The 11,398-nt window shown below is 32.4% G+C and overlaps 1 protein-coding gene and 1 pseudogene across 1 annotated transcript; both read right to left on the bottom strand.

Annotated features, from left to right (window-relative positions):
• Positions 1 to 4,533: 4,533 nt before the first annotated feature.
• On the bottom strand, positions 4,534 to 6,708 carry LOC136076756 (zinc finger MYM-type protein 1-like; annotated as a pseudogene).
• Positions 6,709 to 9,528: 2,820 nt separating this feature from the next.
• On the bottom strand, positions 9,529 to 10,584 carry LOC136075872 (zinc finger MYM-type protein 1-like). The gene has a single exon (XM_065789311.1). The coding sequence runs from the start codon at positions 10,582 to 10,584 to the stop codon at positions 9,529 to 9,531; it is 1,056 nt and encodes a 351-aa protein (XP_065645383.1).
• Between the last annotated feature and the right edge of the window lie 814 nt (positions 10,585 to 11,398).

The following is an 11,398-nucleotide window of genomic DNA, read 5'->3' as shown; positions in this document are numbered from 1 at the left end:
TGAGCGCTGCCAGCAATTATTTTATAGATTTGAATAAGGTCGTATTCATAATTATCAGTAAAATTAAGATAGTTAAAGCAATTGGTTAAATGATCATTATATGAATTTATAAAGTTAGAATCGTTCCAAGCGTAGCTAGGTATATTAGTATCTTCTTCTATTGTGGTATTGTATTTAGTGTGCTTACCTTCAACTTCAACTGATATTGAAAGTGGTAAATGATTGCTTAAGTTATTTGAGCACTCAGGATGAACAATGCATTTTAGACTTAGGAAATTTGTATATTTTGGTATGGCGACGTGATCAATATATGACGAATTCGGTAGCGTCTGGTGCCGATATGTATAATTAGGGCCAGAACTTTTAGTTACATCTACTAGTTCTAATTGATTTGTTTTTAAAAATTCAGATAAGTGGACAGAATAACTGTTTCTTTTGGAATTCGATCTTTCAAATAAGTCATATATTTGGTGTGGAAAAGATTGGAAATCACCGGCTATAATTATATTACCGTTACCTTCGTAACTATTAATTAAACCTTTGACGATATCTAGTTGACTTTTGTATTCTTCCAATGATGAGAGGCTGTTCCGCGATGAGGAGAGGTATATTCCAATAACTATAATATTAAGTTCATTTTTTTCGAAATTTATTGCTTAAATATGGTCATCCTCGTAAAGTACTCTAATATTTTGGAATTGATTTCTTCGTATAAAGAACGCATTTCCGCCAAATGGTCGACCTTTTACATGTTTATTAGACTGATGGAAATAAATGGAGTGTGTTTTAATAAATAAATCTCTTATTATGGAGTATTCAAGTTTAGATATCCAATGTTCACATAAAAACGTTATATCATAAGATTGTATAAGTGACTTTGTAAATTCAATGTTTGACTTAAGTCCCTGACAGTTAAAAGTACATATATCGAAAGTTGTTGAAGGCTTGTTTTTTCCTCTTATGCTGCTTGGATTCATTTTCAATTAAAATTTTTATCTCCCGTTGGATACCAGATTTTGTTCACTGTTTTTGAAAAAGCGTTTTGTCCTAAAAGGTTTTATAATTATATTATTGTGCCATACCTCAGGGTTGAATATCTTTATTTTTTCCGAACTGTTTATTGTAACTCGAAACGATCTATTATACTCGTTTATTTTGTTTACAGGCCGCACGGGTTTATTATTCTTACCAATTAAAATAAAGTTGTCATCTTTATTCCGTATATTATGCAAACAAGAGCAATTAATTTGAGTTAACAGCAAAACGATAACAATAAAAATTTTTTCATTCTATTCGAAAACTGAAAACACCAAATTAGAAAGAAAAAAATATATAATTATTACTACCAAGATGCCGCACGGATTTGTAGAGAATGAGAAAAAATATCTTCAATTCATGGAGTTGTATAAAAAAGCGTATTCAACGCTTGAAAAACAAAAGCAATATCAGCACGCACAGGAGTTGTGGACTGTAGTAAAAAATGATCAATCCTTGTAAAAAAAAAGTAAACGAGTTAAAAGTGAAAGCAACAAAATCGAAAGGATCAATTATGTCATTCTGGGGAAATGCCTTTTCACCACCTAGCAAAAAAAAAAAAGATATTCATCCAATGCCGTCTTCATCAAATGAAACGCCAAGTTCTCTAAACGCAACTACGATAGAGCCTGCAAGCATTGAACTTGGTAAGCTAATTTCTGTAATATTTTAAAACATTTTCTATACATTGAGTTCAACCAAATTATAAATCAAACTATATCGTACGACTATAGAGCAGTCACATAAACTTATTTATCATTAGCCACTAGACCTATTTTCTATATTCAAAATAAATCGATTAGTATCAACTGCCAAGAATTTATAATTATTTTTTAGTATTTTTTAGTTTAGATTTAACATCCAACAACAAGAAAAGAGAAAATCCGGCACAAGTTAGGAGTTGAACGAAAATCTCAGATCTTGAATTGCAACGTTCATACTTGATAATCGTACGCGACTCTGGTTTGTCTACCGTATCAAAGGAACAAATAAACACTGCGAAAGAAAGCATAAGAAAATAAAAAATTGGACAGGTAAGATAATTTAATTGTATATAATTTCTTTATTAAACATTTCGTTTTATAATGTACAACTATCAGGTTTCTAGTAACTGCTTTTGATCTCTTCCGCTTGCTTGATTTTGATGCCCTTCATCATGGTGTAAATGCAGCTGGGCTTTCAGCCTTTAACCCCGTCGAAAGGAGAATGACACCTCTTTCTCATTGTTTGGCTGGAATAATTCTTCCTCGTGATTATTTTGGCAACCACCTTGATTCTTCAGGAAAAACAATCGACCAAAAATTGGAGCTAGAGAACTTTCAAAAAGCGGCTACCATTTTAGCCCAAGTTTGGGAGAAAACAGTCATTGATGGGTATCCTGTTCATTGCCAGGCTGTACCAGTTGGAAAAGCATATGAACCACCTACTCCTGATCCTGTTTGGGTAGAAAAATATTGTCAGCAATCGCGATATAGCCTTCAAATCGTAAAATGCCGAGACAAGTCATGCTGCACACCATTTCAAACAAACTGAATGAAAAACCTCCCCCAACGTTTCATTCCATTTCCAGTCATTTACGAATACTGCGAGAATGGTTATAAAGCAATAGAGCCGTCTACATATTTTAAAAACGTATCAAACCAATCAACATTCGCACCACTGACACATCTCCTTTTGCTACATAATATACCTACAGAAGGATTAAAATACAAAATAATACCATTTCATCTGTATTGCCCATCGATGAAAGAAAAGCTATCAAACGGAGTTTGCTTTAACTGTAATAAATACTGGCCAAGTGAGGCTGCAATGAAACGGCATAAAAAAGCACATAAAAAACAAAAAAAAACGATTGAATTGGAGAGTGAGGAGAGTGTAAGTGAAAGTGAATATATTAATAAAAGTGAAGATGTCAGTGAGGAGGTTGTCGATAAAAGTGTGGAAGCTGAGTTCATGCCTGTATTTGATAATATGTTTGACTTATTTAAGTCACCATTTGTGGAAATATAAAATATAGCACACTCGTAAGAATCCTCTTTTATAATATTATTTTTTATTTTTATTATTAACTTCCCGGTTTTTAGTTAAGTAAAGAGAAATGTCGAAATAACTAGGTATTTTTTGGTTTTTAATGTTTTAAAGCAGCCGTGGTGCAGTGGTTAGAGCATTGGACTCGTAACCCAAGGGTTGCGGGTTCGATCCACGCTCGAAGAAAATAAACGTTATCGGTGAAGTTGGAAACTGAGAGCTAACTTAATAAATGTTATTCTTCTTGTGGCGGTGCTCTGTGATTAGGACTTCTTAGAGCACCTAAACAACTAAAAAAATAAAGTTATGCATTCAGGAAGGGGGGCTTTATTTTGGAATAAATAATGCGTACGTACGCAAAGGGGGGGGGGGGTCATCGAAAGCGTACAAGTGCGTACAAGGGGGAAGGGGGGTTCAAAATCAGTACTTTTACTGCGTACGTACTTTATGGATGGCCCCAAAATAAAATTTTTCCGGAAGAATATTGAGAATCAGGAAAATTGTTTTTTTCATACCGAATTTTGCTAAACAAAAAAAAAACCGCGATGTTCATTTCGCAAATGCTACTTACGAAATGTAGCCTTTCGGAAATTAAATTACGAAATAAAACTACTTTTCTACATACGAAAGTAGTGCTTACGGAAGCCGCACTTGCGAAACAAACTCTTTCGCTAAACGACTTTTTGTAGCCTATAAAGAAAGTTTTATGGCCGATCGGATATATTTATAAAAATAAAAAAAATTATATACCAAAATGTTTATAATAAAATTTTATTTTCAGGATTGTAACATAGTTACATTTTATGGTTTTATTTTTGAAATATTTAAAATTTGAAATAAAAAAAACAAACTAATTTCTATCAAAACGAAAGTATTTTGTTTTATAATACGTTTTATAAATCCATTACGCAATTATTAAGTAACTAAAATACTAATTACTATATGATATTGATAAGTTTCAGTTGTAAACTTTTATAAATAAACCAAGACTTTCATGAAATATACTTTTTTAAATGTCATTTTATATATGAGTTATATAATAAAAGTAACTTGAATAACTTTCTCGTTATCCCACAGATCCTAAAGACCGTATGGTCTTCTACAAGTCCCCGCATTCATTTATTTTTTTTATCAACGATCATTATATCTATTTTTTATGATTATATATTTGTATTTTAAATATTGTAATGATATGCTTATTTAAAATGTAATAAAAAGAACCAGCGCCGGCCTTAGCTTTTTTGACAGGTTGGGCAAAACTTGTTAACACGCCCCTAGGTATATATGGGTGGGTTGTTACCATTAACAACAAGACCAATGCTCTAAAATGATGAACAAGAGTGCTAAAGGGAATATATAGTTTAATGCAAAGAGATCCATATTGTGCATCAAGTTTCTTATTTAATTAATTTTTTATTAAAATTATAAACTTAGACTTTTCATGATATGGGTAAATAGACAACGCAACGCTGCTTTTAAAATAACAAATGTTTTTATTAAACATATAATAAATCCTCTAACTATATAAACAAGAGTTATTAAATTTTAAAATGTAACTTTTCTAGCTTTTTTGTCCGCGAAATCTCTTATCAAACTAGAAAAATCTAAATTTTCAGCTATTTCTTGCTCAATTGATAACATATTTAGAGAATTAAGTCGATCTTTCAACATGGTATTTCTTAAATATGTTTTGATTAACTTCAGTTTAGAAAAACTACGTTCTCCACTAGCAACAGTAACAGGTATTGTAAGAAGAATGCGCAGAACAATCCATGTATTTGAGTATAACTCTTGTAGACAATGTTTTTTAATAAAATTCAGTACAAAAAGTGGTGTCATCTCTTTTGTATTTATTTCATTTTCAACATTGCTTAATTTATCTTTAATAAAAAACTGCACACTTATTAGTTCGTCGCATAGCAAAGCACCATCAATTTCTGATTTTGTATTTACAGTTAATTTTTCTTGTAATTGTTTACATAATTTTAAAAGTTCATTCTTGATGGGCAAATTATCCAAATTAAATAAAAAACTCCATATATTTACATATTCATTAAGTTGTTCAAATCTTTCATTTATTGACGACAGACATGTATCCAATAAAGGTTTAAAAAATGTCACTTCAAGTTTCTTCTCGGGATTTTGAATTGGTTCGTCAGCAGCATTTCCATCATAATGACTCGTCGCACTCTTTTAAGCGGCTTAAATATTGGATCGATGTTTAAATCTTCAGCTAACTCTTTGGCATCAACAGTTGCCAAACGTTCTGTAATTTTCCAAAAATGTGATGCATTTTTCAACATTTCAGCGCACTGTACTAGATCCATGTCTTTGGCTTGCATTGCTTTACTAACAACGTTTATTTGGAATAGTACATTGTACCATGCAATTAAAGAAACTAAAAAACTATAGTCTTTTAATTGTTCTGCTAATGTTTGCGCTTCGTGTGCAATATCGGGAGTTTTGGTTTCAGTTTCATATAGTAATTAAAGCATCATGTACGCTGCTTATTTGGTTAAAGAAACTAAAAAACTATAGTCTTTTAATTGTTCTGCTAATGTTTGCGCTTCGTGTGCAATATCGGGAGTTTTGGTTTCAGTTTCAATAGTAATTAAAGCATCATGTACGCTGCTTATTTGGTATCGGATGGCTTTGAGGCTCTCAATTTTGGCTTCCCAACGAGTGTCGCATAATCGTTTAAGAGAGAAGTTTGACTAAGTAAAACATTCCAGCGTGAAGTTGATGCAGAAAATAATGTGAATAATCTTTGTATTATGCCAAAAACGTTAATGGAATTTAGTGAAGACTGCGCTGCGTCACAAATAACCAAATTCAGAGAATGACTTCCACATGGAAGGTAAAAAGCCAAAGGATTCAAATCTAATATTCGCTTTTGTAGACCTATTTTTTTACCTTTCATATTTGCACCGTTATCGTAACCTTGCCCTCGACAAAAGCTTATATTCAGTCCAAAATCTTTTAAAGCTCCAATTATGATTTCTGTTAAACCAAGACCTGTCGTGTCGTTAACATTGAAAAACCCAAGAAAGTGTTCATTTATTTTTATAGAATATTCTGATATATTTACAATCCTAATCGTAAGCGAGAGCTGTTCTTCGTGAGATACGTCAGGAGTGCAGTCAGCAATAATAGAATTATATGTACTTTTTGGAGCTTTGGATATAATTATGTTGGTTAATTTTGATGCCAATGAAATGATAGATATCATTTCATTTTGAATGGTTTTTCCACAGTAATGATCAGAAATATCTCCTTTAAGAGCTAGCGTGACGTGGTTTAACATGATGGGATCAAATTTAGCGAGTAATTGTACCAACCCTAAAAATTTGCCGTTAAGAACTGCATACAATTTATCAGAAGAACCTCTGAAGGCCATATTATATGTTGCCAAGTATAAAGTAATGTTCATTAATCGTTCAAGAACACTTCGCCACCTTAAACTCTCCTTTTCGATTAGTTTTTGTTCTTGTTTATCAATAGTTTCACCAACTTTCATTCGTATTTCTGTCTCAATCCATAGTTGATAAGCATTTCTGTGTGACTTACTATTTTCGTGAATTTTTAATGCTTCTGTTAAATATTTCCATTTATTGAATCCATTTCCATTTAACTTTAAATTCATGTTGAAATCAAAAAGTTTGCAGCAAAAACAAAATACCGCATCTTTAGAAACTGAGTACACAAGCCAACGTCGTGAAATAACCTCACCATTTGAAAGTTTTCGTTTGTAATAAGCATTTGAAAAATGTCGTCTTCTATTATCGCGTGGATATGTGTCCAAATTCACATTTCCACGCGATAATAGAAGACGACATCACAAATTGTATTGCACCTATATTAATTACATAATCAACAAATTGAATGTTGCGATGAATTGGCCACAAACCACAGTCTGAGTAATCGATTGCTGTTTCTTTGGTGCGATCATTTACATCACCATCTTGGCCATCATCATTTTCGTTATCGATATCTTTTTCATCGTAGTAAACATTTCCAACTGATACTATTCCGTCTTCTTCATCGCTGGTTGATGTACCACTAAGTACATGCGCAACATTTTCTCCTTCCTTTATTTTATTACAATCACTATTTTCCGATGTAAAATAATTTTCAAGTTTTTTATAATTTTTCTTCAAATTATCAACTTTTTCTGCTTTACGTTTTCTGTATTGAGCACCAGATGGTTTCTTATTATTATGAGTTTTTAAAACATTTTTTTCTTTATTATGAGTACTCTCCATAGATTGCTGCTGACAGTTTCTATTTGTCTAAAATTTTAAAATAAAAAATTACTCGCAAGCTAATAATTCATAAACAATTTCATTATTTATACTTACCTGCTTTTTATTACCGCAAAATTTAAAAACTTGACAAAAACTGAATTTGAATCACAAATACAACTTTAAATTTCTTCTACAAATTAATAAACAACGCGCTCGCAACTCGTACCGAAAATGTTTAAAATTTAAACTTTAAATAGATGGAACGCAAAATAATTGGCGCCAAGAAAGATACAAGTAAAAAAATGAATTTAAGTCACAAAATATATGCTACAATTGAAACACTTTTAATCAAATTATTAATTTTGCATAAAGAATTTTTAACAGTGTAATAATACAATAAAAAAATTATTTAAAGAAATTATTTTTATAAAAAAAACAAACATTCGAAAAAATTTAGGTTATTTAGACTTATTTTTTCTATTTATTATATTGTTAAAGTTTGCATACAACGTTTGGCGCCCCAGTTTCCTGGCGCTCTTGGGTAGCCCCCCCCCCCTCCTCTAAGGCCGGCACTGAAAAGAACAAAAAAAATACAAAAAACATACGAATGCAGTTGCGTAATCGGGAAACAATGTCTTTGTTGAAATCAAAAAGAGAATTTAAGTAATGAATACTAAAACTTAACTATATATTAACGTAAAAAAAGCTTTCACTATTTTTCAAATAGAGCAATTTTATATTTAGTCAGTTTCGTTTTTTTTGTTTTTGAGGTGCTCTGTTATATGAGCTTTCGCTTTTATTACCTTAATAACAACAAGTAAATTAAAAAAAAATTAAAGACATCCTTTTCAAAGATTATTTCTAAAAGATTTTTCCTTTGGCGTAGCGACAGGGGGCAAAGGAAGAAAATTTAAATATATATATATATATATATATATATATATATATATATATATATATATATATATATATATATATATATATATATATATATATATATATATATATACAGGGCCGTACGAGGCCAACTTTGCGCTTCGGGCAAGCAAATAAAATTGCGCCCCCCTCCCAAAAAAATATACAAAAAACACATTATATATATATATTTACATGAAAAAAATTAATTATTGATCACAAAATTTATCGCATCAAGTTAAAAGAACAATTTGTCACCAATGTTTCACAAACTTCAGTTCAAGGTCACTTTTCTGGCTTTTTTGGAGGCAAAGTCACTAATGACATCATCAAAATCAAGTGCGTTGGCCACTTCATGATCAATTGAAACTACTGCCAGACAAGACAAACGTTCTTGGTCCGTAGTTGATCTCAAATAGTTTTTTATGATCTTAAGTTTACTGAAACTTCTTTCACACGTGGGAACTGTAACTGGTGAGGTGAGGAAGATGCGAATAGCAATTGCCGTGTTAGGATAAGCATCAGTCAATGAGTATTTATGAATGAGCTGCAAAATGTCCATCGGGCTAGATTTTTCAAAGTTTTCCATCATGGCAGCAGCATTATATTTAAAGCTTGCCATTTCTGACTGGAAATCTAAAGAATCTAAATCTGCCTTGTAAATTTTAGACAAATTTTTGGCTTTAGTCTTAAGTTCATCCACTGAACTTTTGGAGAGAGAATGTCCACTGAGGAAGTCAAAATCTGAGGATACTGAAGACATAGCTTCAAACCGCCACTCAATTTGTGTGAGAATGCTGTCAAACACAAGGTTGCACTGGGATCCGAAATCTGTTTCTGGTGACAAACGGCAAAAGTCATCTTTAGCTTCATAAAGTGCCATCTGCTTCACTTTGCGCTTTCTCTTCATAGGAAAGTCTCCTTCAATTCCAATTTGGATAGCTGTTTCTGCAGCAGCTTTGATAATGTTGTCCGCCCCAACATCTCTCAGATTCTGAATGGAAGCCTTCAGTCCTTTCATTTTTTTTGCTGCAATGTCAATTGAGATGTTTTTAGACTGAAGCAGTTTGTTTTCCCGGTCAATTAAAGAAAGAATTTGACACCAAAAATCTAACAAACACAGAAAACTGAAATCAATTTGAATGATGAGCTCTTTTGCACTGCAAACTGAGACAGCATTTGTCTTGGGAGTGTGAATTATGGATTCCAAAACTTGAAGAACTTCTTTTATTTGTCTGTGTAGTGGGATGATTGCTTCTTTTTTGGCAGACCATCTTGTATTGTAGTGAGATTGTCAATGTTTTCATCAGTTTTCCCATCTTAAGGTAGAACTTGAGAAAAAGTTAAAGATGGCTTGAACTTTTCCAAAGAATATAATCATGAGTGGAGAAACTTCAGCAGCATGGACACCAACAAGGTTTAAAGTGTGAGCTGCACATGGAACAAATCTTGCAAACTCATTTAGAGAATGGATGTGAGCTTGGACGCCATTAAATTTTCCAGACATATTGGCTCCATTGTCGTAACCTTGGCCCCGACAATCAGAAATGCTCAGGCCATCCTTCTCCAGTTTTTCGGTGATTTCAGCTGCAAGGTCCTTTCCAGTTTTTTCGTGAGATTCAATGAAGTCCACAAAGCTTTCCTCAATTGTACAGGTTTCCTCAGTGATGTGGACATACCTGATTATTTGGGTCATCTGCTCTTTGTGGGAGGCATCTGGAGTGCAGTCAAACAAAACAGAGTAGTATTTAGCTTCTCTGACATTTGACAAAATTTCATTCCTGACTTTCTGCCCAAGTAATTCAATCAGCTCATTTTGAATTCGAGAAGAAAAGTAGGATGTTGTGGTTTTCTTTGCCTTAACGGATGCAACGTGTTCAGCCACTAAAGGATAATAATGGCTTATCAGCTCAATTAAGTTCAGAAAGATGCCACTGTTTTGCTCTCCAATTACTTCTGTTGAACCCCGAAGGGCAAGATTGTTCTTGGCACAGAACAAAATTGCATCAACAATCACTTTCAAGATATCTCTCCACTTTTTCATCTCTCCGTTGATAACTCTCTGCAGATCAGAATCCAAGGTCTTTCCTTCTTTGAGATTTTTTTCCAGATTTTTCCAATCAGAATAGCATCTTTGGTGTTCATTGCTGTTTTCGTGTTCTGGAATTCTTGGGTTTAGTTTTTTCCAGTCACAAAATCCTTTTGAAATTTCTGAAAAATTGTTGGTTTTTGTCGTTGAAAATAGCAGACAGCAAAAACAAAACAAAGAATCTTTTTTGTTGCTGTACAGCAGCCAGTAGCGAACAAATTTTTCACCATTAGGATGAATTTTTTCATACCATTTTGAGCTGTGTTTTTTCATACCAAGTGTCGCATTCTGTTGTCAAAGTCACAAAGTGTGTTTGGGAAAAATTCTCTTCTTTCTTGTTCCGGCCCATGCTGAATCAAAAAGCACCTTGTTTTATCTGTCATTTTAGGCCATGTAGCTGGATCACTGTGTTGAAAGTTTTCTCCTGAGGTTGCTGAAATTTCTGAGATTTCAGGAGGAAATTCACTTTTTCTCATTTCAATTGGTTTGGAAAGCTGAGAATTTCTATCTTCTTGTGCTTCTGAATCATTTGGTCCAAATTCGTCTTGACTTTGGCCAATGAAAATCTCCTCTTCAATTAATTCCAATGGATGATATGAATTTAAGTCAGTAATTAAAGATGTAGCAGCAACTTCAGCTGTTGAATCATTATCAACTTCATTGCAAATATCCTCTGAAATAATTTGTTTTTCCACAGAAGAGTTTGTTACCAACCACTTCTTGAAACAATTTCTTAGCTTGCGTCACTTTCAAGACGGTCTCTTCTTTTCTTCTTAAATTCAACACCAGATAATTTTTTTGCACGATTCATTGTAAAAAATAATGTTCAGAAAATACAACTTTTTATTTTTTAATTGCGCTCTTCTATTATTTATTTTTTCTTTTTTCTTTTCTTCTCCCTCTTTATTTTTATTATTATTTGCTTACTTTACTTTCTTTAGCTTTCATTTCATTTGTTTCTTTATTTTAAACCGCTTAAATTAAGTGTTCTTTTTTTTAAATTCGAAGTTCTTTTTGTCTTTATTTTTTTCTTTTTAGAATAATTTTTAATGTGTGCGTTAAATTAATTTATATGATCCTTAATGAA

This window comes from Hydra vulgaris, chromosome 02 (assembly GCF_038396675.1).
Source record: "Hydra vulgaris chromosome 02, alternate assembly HydraT2T_AEP".
Classification (NCBI taxonomy): Eukaryota; Metazoa; Cnidaria; class Hydrozoa; order Anthoathecata; family Hydridae; genus Hydra; species Hydra vulgaris.
Note: the sequence above shows the minus strand (reverse complement) of the source record. Positions and strands in the feature narration are given on the sequence as shown.